At 38.9% G+C, this 21,939-nt stretch overlaps 1 protein-coding gene across 4 annotated transcripts in view; it reads right to left on the bottom strand.

Moving 5' to 3' along the window:
* The window catches only part of ylpm1 (YLP motif containing 1), a 29,666-nt gene extending 9,777 nt beyond the window's left edge, over positions 1-19,889 (bottom strand). For 2 of the 4 annotated variants that reach the window (XM_085382683.1, XM_085382681.1), the window contains exons 1-17: positions 19,019-19,889; positions 18,353-18,580; positions 16,249-16,437; positions 14,658-15,169; positions 11,809-14,463; positions 11,480-11,603; positions 11,102-11,243; positions 10,932-11,021; positions 9,744-9,912; positions 9,301-9,491; positions 9,059-9,210; positions 8,908-8,970; positions 8,587-8,706; positions 8,327-8,503; positions 8,163-8,246; positions 7,958-8,041; positions 7,789-7,863 (exon numbers count right to left, since the gene is read on the bottom strand). In XM_085382683.1, coding sequence (XP_085238809.1) covers positions 7,789-7,863; positions 7,958-8,041; positions 8,163-8,246; positions 8,327-8,503; positions 8,587-8,706; positions 8,908-8,970; positions 9,059-9,210; positions 9,301-9,491; positions 9,744-9,912; positions 10,932-11,021; positions 11,102-11,243; positions 11,480-11,603; positions 11,809-14,463; positions 14,658-15,169; positions 16,249-16,437; positions 18,353-18,580; positions 19,019-19,585 — 5,622 coding nt within the window. In that variant the 5' untranslated portion in view covers positions 19,586-19,889. Of the gene's footprint in view, positions 1-7,788; positions 7,864-7,957; positions 8,042-8,162; positions 8,247-8,326; positions 8,506-8,586; positions 8,707-8,907; positions 8,971-9,058; positions 9,211-9,300; positions 9,492-9,743; positions 9,913-10,931; positions 11,022-11,101; positions 11,244-11,479; positions 11,604-11,808; positions 14,464-14,657; positions 15,170-16,248; positions 16,438-18,352; positions 18,581-19,018 lie in introns of those variants that run through there. The other 2 variants (XM_085382682.1, XM_085382684.1) reach the window with 2 other exon arrangements.
* Positions 19,890-21,939: the final 2,050 nt, after the last annotated feature.

Raw genomic sequence — 21,939 nt, 5'->3', positions numbered from 1 at the left:
ATAAAAAGATAAAGCATCAGAATTAGTTCACATGTTGTGAATACTGCGTTTAATGATTGTACAAGGTGTTTTTAAGTGGTTTTTCTATTTTCAAAAACATAAAATGTCAAATCCATTATATAAGTGTGGAAATCACCCTGCAAATGAGTATGATAAAATCTGACTGTTTAATTCCACATGGCATATGCATGACAACATTGGCATGTAGGAATTTAACATGTGTTATTTATTGAAGACACTTGGTTGCTGGCTTGTTTGGATTTCTTTATCAGAATTCACCTCTGCAAAACTTCAACAACATCAACAAATGTGTTAAAACTTATGTGTGTAACTATTTAACTGCAAAGTTACAGGGACCAAAATAACACCAGCACTCTGGTGCAGTTTTTTTCTCCCACAGAAAATACTGCTTGAAAACATCAGGCTTTTCTTTTATGACTTTTCTACTTCAACAGGGAAACATTTGCATAACGCCAACAAACTGAACTCAATTCTGCTCAATATCAATTTCATCTCTTTGTAATGTTATTGGTGATGCCTTCCGCAACAGTTCCATGGGCTCCATAGGATACTTTTAAGGATTTTACCAAACATACAGATTTTGTTTTCTGTGAAAATTAATCAAAAACACCAAAAACATGTTATATGCGATTGATTACCAACATCCTCAAGTATATTCACCTACGAGATCAAGTTTTCGATCACTGCAGACTTGTACAAATCCTTATCTTTTATTTATTTTGCTGCATTACCCTGTGAAAGGCCCAAGTGCCGTGGGTTTTTTGGAAAAGTTAAAATGCAACTGGCACACTGATGGCTTTAGGATTAGTATCATTTTAGAGGAACCTCTTTTTAATTGAAGATTTTTTTTTAACATATCCCCATCATCTCAAATATCACAAAAAAAAAGAAAAACGTGACAAAATATACATATTCCTTTTGTTTTAAATGTGAACGTATTCCTTGTTCGACGATTAAATTAGATAAAATATTTTTTTAAAAGAAAAGAAAATAGCTCAGGTATTTGTCTTCATTTGATATGATGGCATTTGAACATGTCAGCTTTCTGCAGGGTTTTAAGATAATTTGGCCTTTGCCCAAAAGACAATCATCAGTTTTACAAAGTGATTTTTTTCCCTTTACATTTCTGGTTAAAGTTGACGTTTAACAAATAGTAAATAAGAGGGAAATACACAAACCTCTGTTGCTCAACCTAACATAGGCACATTGCATTAACCATTTTAGGGTCAATTTGAGCTTATATGCAGTTACCCCAAAAAGCCTATTTGTGAAATACAAAAGACCCTGGGGCTCGATGTCTTAAGGCAGGGGTCGGCAACCCACGGCTCTTTAGTCTTTATTTTGCGGCTCCGGGTGGTTTGGGAAATTAAATTAGAAGTATTTAGCTCAAGTGTATTTTATTTGTGTTTAGTTCTTTTTTTTAACTTGTACCGGTAGTTCTAAATTGGAAGATTATTGTGATTTTGAAATATAAAAATAAAATTATATCTTATTATTTTTTTCATTGCTCAAAATAAGCGTCACACTCGCGGAAGCCGGACCCCGGGTAGCTGGATCTTCAGATCCATATTATGTCGGCAGCTGTTCTCCTCCGTGAACTATGTTAAAAACAAACACCGCTCACGCCCCACAGATGACAGCTCACAGTCCTGCGTAAAGATGAAAGCCCCGATTTGCAGGCGCTGTGCGCAGAGGTTCGGGACCAGAAGTCCCATTGTAAACATATCGCGACAGACTCGATGATGTTTACATGAACATGCTTTTCAGCATCTCTTTATTGACCACTTTTCACCACGGTTGCTGTACGCATACAGCCGGCTGTAGCTTTTCAGCTCACAGCCCGACAACACAACAGCAGAGAGAGCACAGACTTTAAGGCGGCGAGGCGTGATTGCGGGTGCAGCTCAGGTGCGTCCGACTCCCATGCAGCGGCACTGCAGACCACGCCCCGCCACACACATTAACCAGGTAAAATACATATTTAGGCAGAATTTTGCAAATATCTATATTTTTTTTTTAGCAGCATAGTGCTTTTTTTCCCCAATTATTTTTTAAAAGTCAGGTCAAGGCTCCAAAAGCCCAAAGGAGATATAAAGGTGGTGGCTCACAACAGTTTTTGTTTGCTACATGGATCATTTTAGTTCAGCTGGGTGTCTCTCCTTTTGTTATATTTCTTTTAAGAGTTCAAAATGTGTTAATTACATAAATAAAATTAAATTTTCTCTGTAGCACTTCATGGATTTCACAAGCAACACACCTTAGTTGCTCTGTGGATACTTTTAAAAAGCAGTTAAAAACTTTTCTTTTCAAACAAGCCTTTTGTTGATCTACGTATTTTATATTCTTTACATTATTTACATTTGATCTTTTACATTGTGTATAATGTCTATTGATTGTATTGTTTATTTTAATATTTGTGTACAGCGCTTTGTGACTGCCTGTCTGTGAAAAGCGCTTAATAAATAAACTTTACTTACTTACTTTAGTTGTTCACACAAAGCATAAAGGTAAAAAAAACAATTTATACAGTGTTATCTTCATTTTAGATTTCAAAAAGTATTTGCGGCTCCCAGCCTTTTCTTTTGCGTGGAAACCGGGTCCAAGTGGCTCTTTGGGTGTTAAAGGTTGCAGACCCCTGTCTTAAGGGATGTCAATGTTTTCTTCTTGTTTTTTTGTTTTTTTTAAGGCACACTTGCTCACATCTGTTTTTCACAGTACCTCCACAAGAGACCAATCCAACAAGAGACAGCTTGGAAATCCAAACGTAATTCCAAACTGGACTTGAGGTTGCCCTCAATTCTAGGAATAAACTGACAACAGACGGATGAACAGGAGAAAAAATGAGCACTCAAGTTAACTGTAGCAGCTACAGTTAACTTGATGATGGCCCAAGTATCTCCAGTGACTGGAGATACACATGATAAAAAAGCGTCATCAGTGAATCACAAGTAAAAAGCACTTTTGGAGTACAAGAATGAGATTAAGAACATCCATCCATTCTCTTATGCTTATCCTTTTTTCACCAACTATAGCTTTAAATACACATTAGCCTAATATTAGTTGTTGCGTGATGATCTGATGTCCTGGTTTTACTTATATAATTGACAGTGGCAGATATTCTTCTGTAAATGATGTCTTTCATAATAACAATGCTTTGCAGCTGTTGTATAATGGTTGTGTACTTTGGGTATGCTTGATATCAGAACACTGTTGGCTTTGCCAAAGTGTGAGTCATTGCAGGTAAGGTGTGGGCTTTGTGTGGAAGCTTATCAAATATTGTGTACATCTGGCTTTCCTATGAGCCAGTACCCAGCCTCTATAATGTGTGTAGAGTACATTTTATCTATGTTTTGTTAGATGACTATCCTTTCATAGCAAATTGTATTTGTATGATTGAAACTGGATTTTTATGGCTTATTTTAAGGAAAACTACATTTCAAATACCATTTATACAAAGAAGTTTTTTGGTGCTCAGGGTGGTAGCCACACTTCACACATAAATCCTAAAAGCTCCCCCAACTTGGACTAAATTCTATCAAGAGGACCACTGTCACCTGCATCTCAAGATGCTTGAAAAAAAGAACAAGAGGGGGGGGAAAAATACAGTAAAACACTCGCATATGGCATCTGTAATCTCACCTCAAAGCCAGGATCCTGTTATTAAAAGATAAAATTAAGAGACAATTTTTCCCCTCATCCACTCTGCTCTAGAATTCTTACTATTACTGTTTGAATTGTCTTTAAATCACAAGTTACAACACCATACAAAAACAGAGTTTGTCACAGGTTGAATTAATGAGTCTGTTAAACTGTTGATTGGGCTACAATCCAAAACTGAAGTTAGCTGGTTGCTTCCAGCTTTTTAAAGCAGTCTTTGACCTTTTCTTCTTAGATACCAGCAGCAGGATAAATCCCACCAGGGTTTCCAAACAAGAAAGCTTATGTTTTTGCACAACTGTAGTAACTTCATTATCTATTTATAATAAATTATATTTAACATGGAGACTAGATGTGTCAGAATTTTGTATACTTCACTTTAGACAGGTGAGCTGTCACACATAGTTTGATATCTGAGAAGTCTGTTAAATTTGATTAAATACTTTCCCATAGCTACATCTTCTGTACTAACATCGCAATATATAATTTAAGAATAAAATCTAAATAAAAAAATGTTAGTTGTACATAGCACATAATGTACCAACAACACTGAGCAGAATGAAGTGTAAAGTGCAGAAAAGCTAAAATGTGCACATAGGGTCTCAGGAGGTTAAGTAAAAACAATTTAAAATGTTTTGTTTATTTCAAATTAACTCTGAAGTTTAGATGTCTCACATCCAAGCATTTATCAACAAAAATGTAAAGAACTTAATTTTACAGTGACAGCTCTGATAATAAAACAAACATGGCGGCCCTTCAAAGTGACCCAATTTGATTCAATGTCAGAGCAGTTTGAGACCTGCAGTTTACATGGACTGTTAATCTTAGTTTGACAAGACAGCAATAAAAGATAACACAGGTTTTGTGTGGGACTGCAGGACTGAAGTGGTCAAAACAGCCTTACACATTAGTGTTTTTTTCTGTTTGTCCTATGACAGACTGCACATTTCTGCACAATCCATATTTTTATCTTTTAATCTCATAAATAATAGACCATACTCAGATAAATCAATGACCTGGTGGTTTAAGTATCAAACAATATTTAAATAAATAAGAACAAAAATAACTGAATATAAATAATATTTCGTAAAATGACATAGTCCTATATAACATTGGATTTTTTAACTTGCTGCATACATGCTAGCATTACAACAACTGCAATAGTGTCCGTTACTTTAATATTTTAGAATTTAAGGGATATTTAGAATTTCTTTTTTTCTTTATTCATGAAGTTATTTACATAAATTAAAATCATCTCAGTATCAATAAAATGAAGCCATATGCAAAAAAAAAAAAAAAATCTGTCAAGTTTATAATTATGACATATGCACACAAAGGAGAAAACACCTGCATAAAAATGGTCTGCACTGGAAATTTTTCAATATGTAATCACAATACATATGAACTAATATTAACAATTCAGCAGGATAAATCTCTCATAATTCATTTCATAAAACTACTAAAAGCCATAAAAAGTACAAAAAGGGTAAATAATAAAACAAAAACCACTAAACAAAAGATTTGAAAAAGTAGTTTGGAATGAAATAATCCCCCTAAGCCTGCAAACTGCTCTAACACCACACATGTTAACTGTCTCAGTTAACAACATGGGACAGGAGCTCATCTTTATATTATAATGGAAGAAATTAAAAAAAAAATTAAGATACTTTTATGTAATTATTAATATTGACTGTTTTTAGTGTTGTTGAATGAGCTATTTCCTACTCCAAGCAGGATAGGTTTAGTTGGGAACTTTATCATGCCATTTAAAATATATTTAACTAAAGTCAGTGTTTTTACCCAAGACTGCCTGTGCTACTTCAGAAAAACCAGCATGAGAGAATACACTTGCAGTCCGGACCCAAATCCAGACCTATTACTAAGCTGATGGACTGTTTCTATTTTACTCTGTGTAGCTTTTCTTGTATTTAAGTTAAGGCTATTTTAAGATGCACATTCTCTTCCTTTGTCTTTATAGCAGTCAGTTTATGCGCACAGAAAAACAGACGTGTGCTTTCTAATTCATCCCAGGTGATGCTACTTAGTCAAGCAAACTGTGTGTGTGTGTGTGTGTGAAAACAGAAAACTAAGCAAGGAGACGAGATGCATAAGTCTGAAGAAGTAAGTCAGAGTACTAGACTGAGAAAAGAGGGGTTGAAGCTGAGAAGCGAAATGTAGTCAAATGTAGGAAAAATGAAGAAAACAGGAAAAGCAACTATAATTTTTTCAAAAGCTCTATTTTTTACATTTATGACTGTAAACCTTATTTTACTTGAAATGAGAAAAGAACATTTTACTATTATTATTATTACCATTTTATTACTAAAACTCCCCCCAGTTCATTGTGAAAATTAATATGATGTTTAATATAATAAACATATATAAACATTGTTGATTTGTACTTTATGTTATATTTAAAGAGATTTTCTCAAGTGGACCTCCTTAAACTTTAATTAAATACCTCTGCACTATATGGACAAAAGAATTAGACCAAAACTTACTGAATAATACTATGGCTTGTTTTTCTTTCTCTCTCAGTGAGGGAAAACTTAATGCTGTTTCTTACCAAGCTATTTTGGACAATTCTGTCCTTCCATCTTTGTGGGAATAGTTAGGAGGAATGCCCTTTTCTGTTTCACCATGAGCATGCCCAGGAATGCTCTCGTGAAACATCAGTGCTCAACCTCACAAATGCTCTTCCAGAAGAGTGGAAGCTGTTACAGATCCAAAGGGAAGACAAATTTTGCATGGAATGCCATAAAATCAGCAGCAGGTCTAATATATATAGGTGGCCCAATATTTTTGTCACTATAGATTAGATTAGATTAGATAAAACTTGATTAATCCCTCGAGTGGGTTCCTCGAGGAAATTCAGTTATTAATTTATTTAAGATTAAATAAAACTTTATTAACCATCAAATATAGTGTATGTTTTAAGAACGTGTTGCTCCCGGGATGTTTTGCGAATATTAGAAAAAAACAGAAACAAAACATAATAGTTTTAATTTAATAAATTGAGAGTTTAACTTGAAACTGGTTTACTGAATTTTTATTCATGAGTTCATAAACCTTTTCCCAGCAGTCCAATGTGGGAACAAGCCACTGAATTTGATACTGTATGAAACACGTTTGGAAACTTTTAGACGTTGGTATTTTATGTGGTACAGCTTTAAAGGCTTCATCAAACAGTGAAGAGAAAGTTTCATTTTACCATTCTAGATAGAAGAAAAAAAAAAAAAAGTCCATCACTCAAATTTGCCCGGGTTAGAAAATCTTTACAGCTGTGTTACCTCCTTTTAAAATATAACTCAACTGCACTGCATTTCAACAGGCACTGTTGACCTCGGGTGCAAAATTTGGCAGAAAAATTTATGTCAATTCTTTCTTGAAAAACTTTCAACTTTGTAGTAACGGCATACAAAATAAAAGCGGGTGGTAAAGAGTAAAAACATTTTGCACAATGAGAAATTTTTTATAGGGTTGTGTTACGTGTGATTTGTCTAGATAAAAGTGTGCCTTAAAAATAAAAGGAAACCAAAACTGAGCAACTGGTTTTGGTCTCACCAGAATCATGACACTGAAGTGAGACAGTTTCTCATGAGGTAGCAACCATTTAAAGCCATTTTTTAATCCCTGACATTGAGTTGAGAATGAAAATTATTTTGAACTAAGTCAGTCATGGACACCTGAGCAAATGCTAGAAAAACTAAAAAGAAAATCATGACACTAAAGGGGTACTTTCCTCCTTTAGTTAATGGACTGCTCCAGCTATACATATCATATATATGTTTCGGTCTTGGTACTATTTTTCCTGCTCTTGTTTGAGCTTCACTGTAAATTTTCTAATTGCTACATAAACACAAAAGAGCACGAGCCTAATTATTTTGAATGAACCTGACCGTTTCCATGAATTTCACATGTTTTGCTTTTCATTTGAGACATAAAACTCACCTTGCTGAAACAAGAAGTGGCGAGATAACACTAATGACTTGTGTAAAAATTACTGGATAAGCCAGATGGGAAAAAAAAATAGTGGAAGATGGGAAAAAAAAATAGTGGATATGAATCTAAGAACCACGCATTTATGAAGTGAAACTTTTCATGTCCTACCAGATCACTCTCTTCTTCCTCTTCTCTCTTGGGTTCCTTGGGCTCGTCATCAGGGTTGAAATCTTCCATTTCAACCTAAAAAAAATACAACAAGCACATGTTGGTTTATCTTAATTAGTAACAAAGAAGTGTAATTTTCTGATTTTTTTTCAAGACTGAAAAAATTCACCTCCTCTATAGCAGCATCCTGCAGCAGGGACCGGACATCCAAGCGCACCATGTGACGTGGTGAAGGCTCCCAGTTATTAGACATCTGTATACAGAATGTATCATTGAGAAGTGAACGCTGCATCTATACGTTTAGTAAACATTACCCTTTTTGTAGTCCAAACAAATATCTCTGTATTTGAGATCAGCTAAGTGATCTTATAGACCTTCATTATATCCTTAAGCGTGCGCCCATGGACATTCCGCTTTGCACAAGTCTGAGTGTCTGCAGTGATTTCAGCCAAATACACCTTGAAATGAGAGAAACAAATCCTTTTTAGCACAGGGCAGACATGAGTGTTTTTCTGGCTCTCTCATTAATATAACTCACCTCAAAGCCTTTAGTTTTAGCTGCACTCCAGAACTGATCAAAATGTTTAACCCTGTCATTAATAGTGTCTAAAATAATGAAAGGAAAAAAGCCATCATCCAAGGTTTTCTTAAACGTTTTAAGCATGCTGCTCCGGTAAGTATCCTCCATCTCCAGCTCATACTCGTACTCCATAGCCTGCAAGACAGGTTTTTCTGCATTACATCGTGCATGTATTTTTCTTTACTGCATGTTCTATGCAATTCATCTGTCAGACTTACCTTTTTTTTTACCCTCTTCCCAGTGTCTGGGTCCTTCTCAACTTTCTCAACCTCTGTCATGAAATAATCATCTAAAACAAGAACTCGGGGAGGTGCACCGCCACATTCAACCTCTTTGTCCTTAACATTGTCCACAAGACAGAAAAGAGTATTTAAGATTTTGTGTCGTTTACAAAAGAGCATTTATTATGTTGAAACCTAATGACACATAAAGACAGTCTATAAGTAAAGGTTCTACTGTTTGTGCACTTATTATAAAAGTTCATTTAGCTTACAATCAAATTACATAACCCTATAATTTGCTAGAAGGACTCGACTCACCCGTATGAGCTTTGCAACATGGGTTTTTCCGCTTCCTGGAAGCCCCCTCATGATTATGACAATCTGTTAAAATAGAGAACTTCAATGAGTGCTGCTCATTTAAAGAGTGGGGTATTGATGCATGAATTAAGATCGCAGTGATAGCTGGTACCCTTTCAGGGCGAGACAATCTGCCAGGTAGTTTAAGGATATCGTCGATATTCTTGATTTCCGGCTTCTTCTCAACACGTGGGGGAGGTTGTGGAGGTGGGACTGGTGGTGCAGTGGGGGGCCCTCTGTCATCTGGATAACTTCTTCTGTCCACTATAGGATAAAAAAAAATCTTAAGCTTAGATTTTCTTATTTGATATTTACTTTACCAATTTACCCTGAGTTACCTCATGTTCAACTTACTGTAAGGTGATGGGCTATGGCTGTAACGTTCAGGCCCAGTACGCTCAAGTATAGCACGCTCATATGGAGGTCTATCATAACCTGGCCTCCCATAATGTTCATCTGGATCACGGCTGCCACTACGGTCCCTATCTCGAACATCCCGGTCCCTCTCCCTGTATCCGGAGCGTAGAGAAGATGCCAGTGGAGATCTACAGAGAATGGGGGCATAATAAGTTTCATTTCATCAACAGAACTTCATATTTCAGACTAGCACAAAGGCACAGTGAAGACTTATCACAGTGTATGACACAATGTCATATAGTACCTTTCATCATTCATGGCCTGAGTGCTTGAATCAAAAATACAGACAAATAAAAAACAATATTATATATATAAAGAAGCAGCACACTACTCCATAGGTAGGGAAAAATGCTGTCAGTAACGGTGAAGAAGCTTCTTACCTGTCATCTCTTTCTCTCAGGGGGTAGCGCTCCCTGTCAAATCTTTCTCTTTCATATTCTGGCTTCTCTCTGTATAATTCCCTCTCTCTGCTGTACTCCCGGCGGTCCATGTAAGGGTCTGATCGTCTTTCGTAATATGAGTCTCTGCCGTAAGGATCTCTGAGTGGTTCTATGAGAATCAAGTAGTTAATAACCATGTATTAGAAAATATAAAATAAAATCCTGCATATATATATATGCAGGACTTTAGTTAACTTCTCTATTGATGCATGACACGTGTATGGCAGCCAGCTGACTTGTTTCTACTATTGTTTGTGCATAAAACATGATAATTTTACAAAACATTATATTTCAAATCATTTGAATAAAATCACAGGCTCTGGCTGGTGTTTAGCTACACATTTTAGATGGTCGGATCACTGCTTCCATTGTGTCCATGATCATTTACTCTAGAGGAGGGTGTAAAGCAGGGGTCCCCAATCCCAGTCCACGAGGGCTGGTGTCCCTGCAGGTTTTAGATCTCACTCTGGGTCAACACACCTGAATCACATGATTAGTTCATTACCAGGCCTCTGGAGAACTTCAAGACATGGTGAGAAGGTAATTTATCCATTTAAATCAGCTGTGATGGATCAAGGCCACATCTAAAACCTGCAGGGACACCGGCCCTCGTGGACTGGGATTGGGGACCCCTGGTGTAAAACTTTGTGAAAGGAGTGTAATATGAGTCAAAGAGACAGAGAAGCTCACTTCTGTCCAATGACAGCAATACTGGACATACCAAACATTTCTGTTGGTAAGTGGATTTAATGCTGTTAACAAATCAGACACTGACAATGTGAGAATCGAATCAACCTGTTTTTGTTTTTTTAGAGGGAAAGCCTGATTTTTAGGACACGCAAGCCTAACATTAGCTGGCATAATGTTTGCTTGAAATCAGCTTTTGTTGTTTAGCATGCACCAAAGCTTATGCCTATGGTGGAAGTGAGAAATAAATCATCATTTTGTATGTTTTTCTCAGAATTGTTTTGCTGCTGAATTTTTTTGTGTTTCAGTCACACAGGATTAGTGGATCCTGATTGGTGACCCATCCTTCCAGCAATTCTCTGTGATCCCATGTTGGGACAACAGGAAAATTAAGACTATTGAGTAAATCGCCCAACCTCACATTATACAACTGAAACCTACCCTTTTCATAGCCCCGGTCCGATGGCACTGGGTCAGGCCTCAACACAATCCTCTCACCATAAGAGATCCGCTCAACCGTGGTTCCAGGCTCTAAAATATCAAGTGCACATCAGCATAAATCCAAAACATCATTTGGAAACAAAAAAAAAGGTACTACAAGCTGCTCATACCATGACCATGACCATAATCAACCGTCTTTGGAATAACCGGCACTGCAGGTGCAGGGAATGACGGCTGATAATGTGTGGCAGTAGATTTTATATCGCGAGGCACAGATTCAGCTGCAGTTGTCTGAGTTGTTGCAGTCATACCCTGGGAACATACTTGATATTAGAATGATCTAACAGTAAAACTAAAAGAAAATGGAGGAAAAAAATTCTATGTATTGTATTGTATTTTATGAGAAAAGAGAAAACATGGAAAAAATATCTAAATAGATGAAAACAAAACAGACGGGATTTGAATCGACATAATCAATTATCTTGGTCTTTTTACATCAATGTAGTCACACCAAGCAGACTAAAATAATAAAGTTGATTTTTATTTACCTTCAGAGCATTCCTGACTTCTGGTGGAATCTCTAATCCAAGAAGACCAGCAGGCAAATCTGGCAGAACATCAGTTTGTGCAGGCTTGGATTCACTACCAGAGGTTTTACCCTCCTGCAATTCCCTGTGGACCCGAAAGGAATTACTAAGTTAAAACAGATGATTTAACCATAAATTAAAACAGAAATGAATGTGTGAAATTATGGAGTTTCAACAAAAAACCAAAGAAAATACATTTTTTTCAATCTATGAAAATAAAATAATTGTAAATCACATGGATAGATGCTAGTTTTTGTTTGCCTAATCAATGGTAAATGTTTAGAAATTACCTTATTAGTTTAAGCTCTTGAGCAGCTTTCAAGATGATCTCATGTTGGCGTTGGGAAAGGGCAAGTACATTTGCTCCACTGGCTGCTTCAACTGAACTCTCAGGCAGGTTTGTGACAGGTGCAGCTGTAGGTGGAGGTATATGCAAAGGAATTTCTTCTCTTTGTTCCTCATAGCGAGGTCTACGATCTTCATAGTCTATTGGATACCCTCTCTCTGGCAGTGGAGGACGTCTGGAAGGCCTCTCCCAGTCTGAAGGAGGTGGGTAAGATGTTTCATCCTTCCGGTAAGGTGGCTCATCCCTGTATTCACGAATTCTGAGTTCTCCTCTCCCCCGCTCAAGTTCATCATATTGATATGGGTGACCTCTTTCTCTTTCCTCTTGCCAGTGGGGTTCTCTGAATGGCTCTGATGGTGCCTTGCGGGGGGGATAGTCCCTCTCTGAGAGAGCATGCTCTCTGTCCCACTCAGACTCATGATACCTGGCATCACGACGACAGTCATCAGGATGATAGTCTGGTGGTGGCCGACAGCGATACCCATCTTCCCCATGATCATAATCTACGGCATAACCCTCTTTATAACCTTCTTCATAATCCTCATGTGTTGGACCTGGCGGCCACATACCTCTTCCTATTCCCCGACCCATAGGTCTCCTCCTCAGTCCTTCCCTATCTAGTATCTCATGTGGAGGTGGTGGAGGACCTCTGCCAGGTGGTGGCTGCCAATCTAATTCTCCTTCCGTTCCCTCATCGTATATTGGCTCCTCCAAATGATCTATCATTTCATGAGGTGGTGGTGGCACACGACGCCTGCCTCGTCCTACGTCAGGATGCATCGCATGGCTAGGGGGTTCATGTCCATGGTACATGGGATGCATTGATGGATCCATATTGGAATCATCAGATTCCATTCCGTGGCCTAATGGCTCGTGATCTATTGGCCCATGTGGTGGGAAATGGGGGCGGCCTCGTCCTTGAAGCATGAAACCAGGGTGACCACGTGGGGGACGACCCCGACCAGGAGGAAATGGAGGTCTCATGCCTCTCATTGGTGGTCTCCTTTCAATCCAGTAAGGGTCTTCATCCTCTAAGTACTCATTTGATTCAGCTTCTTCCCAGTGTCTGTCCACTGGTTCTTCCTTTCCCATAGGTGGTCCTCCTCTTCCCATGGGTAATCCTCTTCCCATAGGTGGACCTCCTCTGGCCATGGGTGGACCTCCTCTGGCCATGGGTGGTCCACCTCTACTCATTGGTGGTCCACCTCTGCCCATTGGTGGCCCTCCCCTAACCATTGGTGGCCCTCCCCTAACCATTGGTGGCCCTCCCCTAACCATTGGTGGTCCTCCCCTACCCATTGGTGGTCCTCCTCGACCCATAGGAGGACCTCCCCGACCCATAAGGGGTCCACCTCTTCCCATGGGAGGACCACCTCTTCCCATGGGAGGACCACCTCTTCCCATAGGAGGACCACCTCTAGGCATTGGGGGCCTTCCTCTCATCATTGGAGGCCTACCTCTCCCCATGTGGGGTCCTCCTATTGGCTCTTGATAGTACTCTTCCTCTGTGAAGTGATGTTCTTCTGGCATCCACATTTCTTCTGGGGGCATTTCTGATTCCTCACCACCAAACTGTTCATGTGAAGGATCTTGCCAATAGTAGTTTTCTTGTTCTTCTTGCATACCCACATTTTCTTCAGGGGGCATGTAATCATAAGGCATTTCCCCCATCTCTTCCCCAATTGGTACAGTGTTTTGTCCCTTAAACTCTCCACTGCTCCTCTGCCCACGTCCTCGTCCGCGCACCTGGCTAGGCACTGGGGGCTGGCCTCGTCCCCGACCAGGGGGAGGTTTTGGAGGATCTAGTTTTGACTGCTTTTGTGGCTCTGGTTGGATTCCTGAGGACTTTGGAATCTGTGGTGGTTTGCTGTTTCCCAGTGGTCCATCTGGTTTTTGCGAATTTTGTGTTGTAGTGTTTGATGTAACAGCAGAACTAGTATTTACAGGGGGCTTACTGTTAACAGGTTCAGATTTCTCACCTTTGTCCAAAGTAACACTGCTATTTGAATCCTCAGGTTTTGTATCTGTTTGTAATGTCTGAGGAATTGGTTCACTTTGGACAAAAAAACCCTCAGTTGAAAGTAAGTTGTCATCTGTCATATCTTCAGAAGCGCTCTTATCAACCAATTTCAATTTATCTTTTTCATTTTCAGATAGCGGCTTATCAGACGATTTTTCTGGAGTCTTAGAATCTGGAGTTGGAGGTTGCGGAGTGACTGGTTCCACCTTAGGCAGCATTCCTTGCTGCTGTTTTTCTTGAAGGTTTGGTGGACATTCAAGACGAGGTGAAGGGCCAGTGAGCCTTGTGGAATCAAACCTAGGTGGCTGCCCAAATCGAGGTTGATCAAATCTGGCCGGTCCATCAAACCGTTGCCGTTGTTGATCGAATCTAGGTGGACCATCAAAACGATGCCTTGGTTGGTCAAATCGAGGGGGACCATCAAAACGGTTAGGTGGTTGGTCAAACCTTGGAGGACCATCAAAGCGTTGTTGTGGGTGGTCAAATCTTGGAGGCCCATCAAATCGCTGTTGTGGTTGGTCAAACCTTGGGGGTCCATCAAATCGCTGATGTGGTTGTTCAAATCTGGGGTTGTTTACCCTGGGAAATATAACAAAATAAAAACAAAAATTGAAATAAAAATAAAAAAAACACCCCATTTAAAGAAAACAATAATTACAATTAAATATGAAGCAATTTTATATAAAGATGTGCTTTTAAAAGATAAATATAACCAAATGTATAACTGAGCAAAACATAGTAACACATAGTAATAAAAGACAATTACAACTTACTGTGGACCCCTGACATTGTTGAAACTTGGTGGCTGAACAACTGGGGGAACTGGGGGTTGGACTCCTATGCCACTAGGGGCACTTCCTCGAACTGAGGGCACAGCAGGTGATTCTGAATGTGTTACAAAACCAGTAGGCTGTGGACCTTGAAGTCTTGGACCAACAGTAACAGGGGTCTGCTGCATACCTGGGTTTACTGACTGCTGCAAAGGCGTGTCTTGTACAGGGTACTGGCCATACTGTCCCATCATTCCACTATTATATTGGCTTGACGCAAACGGTACCATGGCAGTGAGAGTAGCCACTCTTTCTTGAAGGTGGGCATTTGTTGCATTCATCTGTTCCTTCCACTGTTTCCACTGATGCCCATAATCCTGCAGTTGGTCTTTATGAGGATAGCTCTGGAATTGCTCATACCACAGGGTGAAGGAGTGATTCCAGTCTTGGAATAGAGGTGTGAACTGTTGCTGTTGCATTTCGTAGTGCCTCAGCTGCAATTCTGCAGACATTGACTGCAAAAGAGAATTTTGGTGATTATTTATTGCTTAATTTTACATGCAGATAGGATAAGTATTTAGAAAAACACATTTGAGTTTGTACCCAAATTGAATGAAGGGTTTAGGGCTTTGCTTTTTAATAGGAAATACATTCTTTTTAGGAACCAACATAACTGGGTTAATGATTCAAAAGATATTTTATGGACAGAATTGAGCTATTCTTTAATTCTAAACTAATTAAGAAGGTAAAAGGTTGGTGTGAAAGCACAACACAATATCTAACAAACTATTAATGAAAACAGATCATCCTTAGGCTGCAAATATAAAACAAATCCCATGTGATATGCAGAAAGCATTAGTAGCAAGTTTTTAAGCTGCTCTGCAAGTCAACAAGGCCTGGAGATTTACTACAGACAACAGAAGTGGATGATAACACATGAGCTTTTCCGTGGTGAAGACAAAAAACAAACTATCCCCAAAAAACAGCCAAGTGTAGCACAAACTGCAACAGGTAAACATATAATTTTACAAGTCACCAAGAGAAGACTTTATAACTGTAAATACAGAAGGTTTAACACCAGGCGCAAACTATTCATCAGCCTTAAAATGGAGAATGGCTGAACCTGCCAAAAAACAAAAAGCCAGACAGAATACAGAATAATCAGCAGAAAGCACAAAGAAAGCTGGGACCAGCTCATGATTCAAAGCATAACACCACCTATCAAACACAGTCGAAGCAATATGATACATGGGCATGCTTCACTATATGTTTAGGGATGATGTGAATCCCATTGACTTCAGACATGTATAAGGATATGCTGTGCACTCATATTAAGCCAACTGTAACAAAGCTGTTGCACCCCAAGAGTTTTCCCACAATACCGTCTCTAGAGTTTAAAGAGAATGGTCCAAAAGTGCATAGGAGGAATCATGGAAGCTGTGTCACTGCTTAAATATTTCCAGATGCAACTGTACATACAGTTATAAGAAAGTAATTACAACTGTACATAAGTTATAACAAAGTAATTACTCAGACATTACACATGAAACTGAAAACTTATTGGCCATCAAGATGCCATTGGCCATTTACCTACCTGTAGGTTTGCAGGCTGTTGAATGAGGCGTTGGTATTGCTCCAGAATCTGCTGAAGCTTCTCATGTTGTTGCATGAGAGCCTGATATTGTAAACCGGCTCTCTGCTGTTGAACTTGTTGCCAGTGTGCTGCTGCAGCCTGTAACTGCTGAAGGCGAGCAGCTTCCTCTGGGTCTTTTGGTACTTCAGGCTTTAAACAGAAACAAGAAAAAAATTATAGCACAGTATATCACTGTAAATCACAATTTTTCTTTAAAAAAAAAGTGTATGCAGTTTGTAATGAAAGGAAGGAAATTACTTTACGATGAATCCAAGACACTATTGAGAACAAAAACATTTTTAGGTAAGAGTGCCTTAAAATACTGCTCATATTGCTGAAATATTGGACATGGGATGAGTACTATAACTGGGAAAGAGCCATTACAAACACTATTACAATTACAATGGGAAGGATGAATGAAAGTGGTTGATTCCTGCACACTTAAGCCACTTAATTCATATTATGGCAGTTAACACAAACAATGGGATAAAATACACTGACCCGCTACTTCATTAGGTATGCCTGTTTACCTGGTTGTTAACGCAAATTTCTAATTAGCAACTAAATGGCAGCAAATATGTATTTCAGTATGAGGTCATGGTCCAGACGACCTGCTGAAATTTGAACTGAGCATCAGAGTGGGGAAGAAAGGTGATTTAAGTGACTCTAAATCATGCATTTTCAATCATTTTCTTTTTTCTAGGGTTTGCAGTGAATGGTCCAAAAAAAAGAAATTATCTAGTAAGGGATAATTTTCTTCGAGGTGCCTTGTTGATGCCAGAGGACAGAGGATAATGGTCTGATTGCTTCAAGCCAATAAGAAGGGAACAGTAACTTAAATAACTACTTGTTCTTCCAAGATATGCAGATGAGCATCTCTGAATGCACAACACTTTTAGGCAGATACACTATAGAAGCAAAAGAAATGACAACAAGTTCACTGTACTCAAATGACCTCACCGCTCACCAAATCTCAATCCAATAAAGTACCTTTAGGATGTGGTAGAATGGGAAATTCCCAACAATGATGTACAGCCACCAAATCTGCAGCATCTGTACGATCCCATCATGTCTATATGGACCAATATGTCAAAGGAATGTTTCCAGGAATTTGTTCAAGCTATCCCATGATAAATTAAGGTCGTTCTGAAGGAAAAGGTGGGCCCAAACCAGTACTAAAAAGGTGTACCTAATGAAGTATCCAGTGAGTTTATCGAGGAACACTACAATAATGGCAGAATGGGTAGTGTGACTTACTGTGTCTGTAAATGTAGGTGGTTTTCCTACATTTTCACTCTGTAAATTTATGTAAACAATATAAACAGTGTTTAGATTCAGGAACAAACTAATTTCTCTTAATACTGGTTGTGGTGTGTTCTTAGAGGCTATTGAATAAAACACTGGTAATGTTAACACTATGCAACTTGCTTAAATTCCCAGGCAAACGGACAAACATTTTATCTGTGACTGCTTCTTGAATAGTTGCTGGTAGAGGTAAAGCCTTCATTAATAATTTGCAAAAATAAATAAATAAATAAATGATCTCAGATATCCACAGAATTCGGTGCAGCCCAGGAAATTTTAATTGTCCATTACAGCATTCAAATGCATTATTATTTTATTATTATTCATATATTTAGTTTGACAAACCTATAATATAAACTTTGAGCACACACCAACGTTTAATTCACAGAGAGCAAGCCATGCTGTTAAAATGTATTTTATGACTTATGCAACATTTTAATAGTATGTTGTATCGCAAATTATTTTAAAAAATTATCAAATTAGGAAACTATTTATGTGTTAATTCTTATATATTATCCACAATGCAAGTCAAATTTTTAACTGGAAGCCTTGACATGCTAGCCTCAAGCAGAAATCCGGATAATCCTACAGAGATGTGTGGGTTAAGCTCACTTTTAGAGTTCAGCTCTATTGAAAACCGATATCACTTACAAATTCCAACAGATTTTGCACTGCTTTCATTGTAGCAAACTAATAAGATATTAATGTGCAAATTGATGGCGTTCACTGTTTATGCATCCAATGGTGTAGGAATTCTTACCCTTACTTCCTCAGGTAGTGGTGGCGGTGTTGGAGGTTCCTCTTTAGGCGGCGGGGGTGGTGGTGTGCTTTTTGGTGGTTCTAATGGAGGGGGCGGAGGAGCTGTTCTGCCTGGGGGTGGTGGCAGGGGAAAAGAGCCATCTCCATCTTTCTGATTCTGTTTGGCTCTCTCTTGCTTCAGTTTCTGCAGATTCTGAAGATGCTGTTTGTACCAGAGCTGCTGCTGCTCCTTGCAGAAACAATTACAAGAAGATCTGTTCAGCCATTTTCACACAATAATCTTGGACAATTACAGGAGAAGTCGAGTCATACTTAGAAACAAAAACAAAGGAGTAGGATTTCTTTATGCTGTACCTTCTTAAATTAAGAAGGCTAGGAAGTTAAGAATATGTCACACTTCTCTTAAATTTATACTTCAGATTAAAAAGCTCAGGATATTTACTTGGTGGTATTATTAAGAATCAGGTGGCTTAACAGTAAAATATCAAATTAGGGTCCAAGCTTCCCTAGCTGAAAATTACATTTTAAAAATAATAATATATTGTACTCTTCACTAGCTTGGGTTGAACGGTGTTTTCCTGTTAAATAGTGCAATGTACCTTCATATGTCTTTGTTATTTACTAATTTCATGTATATTATTAGTAATTCAACACTAAAAGCCATTACCTGCAACGGTAAGGATTTCTCGTCTTCTGCCGTGGGGGCCTCCTTGGGTTTGGGAGGACTGCTGTTCTCTGGTGGCTTTGATGGCTGCGGCTCTGGAGGGGGAGGCACAGGCTGGGTATCGGTGGGATGCGGTTGCGGAGGAAGTGGAGGAGGCTGCTGGTGACCCTGTTTGGGAGCAGGGGGTACTCTCGTCGCTGAAGTCTCTTCTGGTTTAAAGTAGGACTGAGCGCCAGCGCCGCTGTCTACATGTGCAGGTCCTTCTGGACGCCACGACGACCCCATGTACCCACCAGCGTGTGCAACGCCGTATGCAGGAGCAGCAGTACTGGCATTGTTGCCGTGTTGTAATACAGACTGGAGCTGTTTCTGGTGGAGCATCTGCAGCTGCTGCATCTGCTGGAGGTGCTGCTCCTGCAAGCTGGAAAACAACGAGCCGCTGGAAGAGGCCTCGAAACCGCCGAATCCGGGAGCCTGGCCAGTGTGGCTGCCAGCCAGTGGCTTACGGGGCCCAGCACCTCCATAGTTTTGGGACTGAGGTGCACCGTAATTTCCCCAGGTAGGATACATCGTTAAAAACAAAGCAGCACACGGCCTTTGTGGAGGCACATACAGCCTAGCTCGGAGCGGCTTCCAAAGCTAACAGCTAACGTCGACCTACGTTTTTTAAACAAAACGACGGCTACATTCTAATTTCCCCACTGAGCATCAACACATTAAATAAAGATATCAACACAGATTAAATAACAGCTATCCGTTGTAGGATATGATGTAACGCTGTGAAACTATATTAGAAAAATGTTCATACGGTTTTGCAGTTGAGCGACCGACATTAGACGGCACACTGCTGATGACGGAAACACATCACACATTAGATGATGACATCCGGTCAAGCGCTGAACGTTTAATAGCGATATATTTTTTAAGTTATCTGCAGTATATACATTTTTAACTTAACAATACATTACATTTTTTGTCTTTTGTTTGATCTGTAAAATAGTTTTTTTTTGTTTTTTATTGTTGTTAGCGTCTGCTTCTTTTTTCTGATCATTATTGTTGTTGTTGTTGTCGTTTTCGTTGTTGTTATGATCTATAATAATGATTATATATTATCTGTATCAGTGTTGCCCATCAGTAATCAAAAGGTCTTTAGTCAAAGCATCTGTTTTAATTGTTGATATCTACCTAATCAAGCATTTGTACCATAATAGAGAAACAAGTTATTATTATGGATGCAAAACACTCAATTAAATACATAAATAAATAAATGAAAGGCGTCTGCTTTGTTTCTGATCACTTGCTGAGTTTTCATGCCATCTCGGAACAAATACGTTGCTGTTTTTGTCCTATTACCACAAGAGGGAGACATTTACAAGCACATTCCCGCGTCGTTGTCGTCGTCCCCCCCCCCCCCCCCCCCCTCAATAAATAAACAAACAAACAAAACAAAATAACATACAAAAGTACAAACAAATTATTATTATTATCATCATTATTATTATTACTGGAAAAAATTGAGCACTTAACGATTTTGGACTGAAAGGTCACACAATGCAAATTGCAAAAGCCATCACTAATTAGAAATATAAACCAACAAGAAGTATTCACAGAAATGTTTTATTACATTGTACTGAGTAAAAAATTCTATATGAGATGATATGAAAATACTTTTTTTATTATCAATATTATTCTGCAATGTGAGTTCCATCCATCCATCCATCTACCCGTGTGTGTGTCCACAGACTGTATGTTTTCATATAGTTCCGTAAGTTTTATCCATTGACTGAGAAACCAACTGTGGGAGTTCAGGCTGTGTTTGAAGTGGGTTTAGCAGCGTACAGGATGAGATCTGTGGTGGGTAAAGGACCAGTGACTTTAGGTTGCCCTTGAGGTCTGATACACATAAGAGTGTTTTTTTCTTAAGATCACCAGTAAATCTGTATTAATTTTGACCAGAACCACTTAAAAATAATCGTTAAAGCGGATTAATCAAGCTGGTCCTGTTTAATGTCTCCCGTTAATTAGTTTGTCAGCAGTGTTTTAATATCGCCTAATGACTTCATATTTCACTGATGACATTCAAGGGGTGTTAAAAGAGGGGAAATGGCCCATTCAGGATTCAGTTCTTTCACTTAAGACGCCCTCGATGAATAAGACAAGGTCACGGAGGCCTAGCCTTTAGGGAGAGATACATTATCAGGGGATGGGGGTGGGAGAAATCCCATAGAGGAAGTTCTCTCCCCTCTAAAACAGCATGACGGGCACAATGTGATACAGTTCTGTCTTAGGACAATACACCGCACAGAGGATTCATGATAGAGCTTAGGGCAGCCACACTGTATTGGATGGCAGAATAACCCCACAGTACACAATAATGGTGACACTAGGGACCAATGCTTTTGGATAGGAGAAACGTTTGACGCTTATTGTCATATATATTTTTATGGTGCGTTGAAAGCTGGGTTGAAACTATAACATTTAAATATTTATCGACTTTTAGACATGTAAAGAAAAACACCAGTGAAGAAGTTAGCCCCTTTTCGATCTTCATCAGCAGTTTAGAAAGCTTTCTAAGCAAGAACAAAGAAATCAGAAATCGTAAAGTTGTAGCTCACAGTATTGAGGACACGGCATTTTTTCTGAGATGAAAATCCTATGTTAAACAAAATGCTCAATGGAGGCTAATGGATCCCAAACAAGTCCATGCACTGCTTCCAAAATGCTTTGTTTGACAAATCAATTTTCCCATAACCCGGTGAGGAGAAAAGTGATGTGGATTGATCGCCCCCCCTGACTTTGTTTCCAGAATATTGTTTGATGGCTGGATAGATTAATTGGTATGACATTTGAAAGCCTTCTCTTGACTGTCAGCATCCGAGCCTCGATATGCCGATCGAACCTCTGTCTAATTGTCTCCTCTATAA

Source organism: Rhamphochromis longiceps, linkage group LG15 (assembly GCF_057381845.1).
Source record: "Rhamphochromis longiceps isolate RC_006_pf linkage group LG15, R_longiceps_female_GT1.1, whole genome shotgun sequence".
Classification (NCBI taxonomy): domain Eukaryota; kingdom Metazoa; phylum Chordata; class Actinopteri; order Cichliformes; family Cichlidae; genus Rhamphochromis; species Rhamphochromis longiceps.
This window is presented reverse-complemented; position numbering and strand designations above follow the sequence as displayed.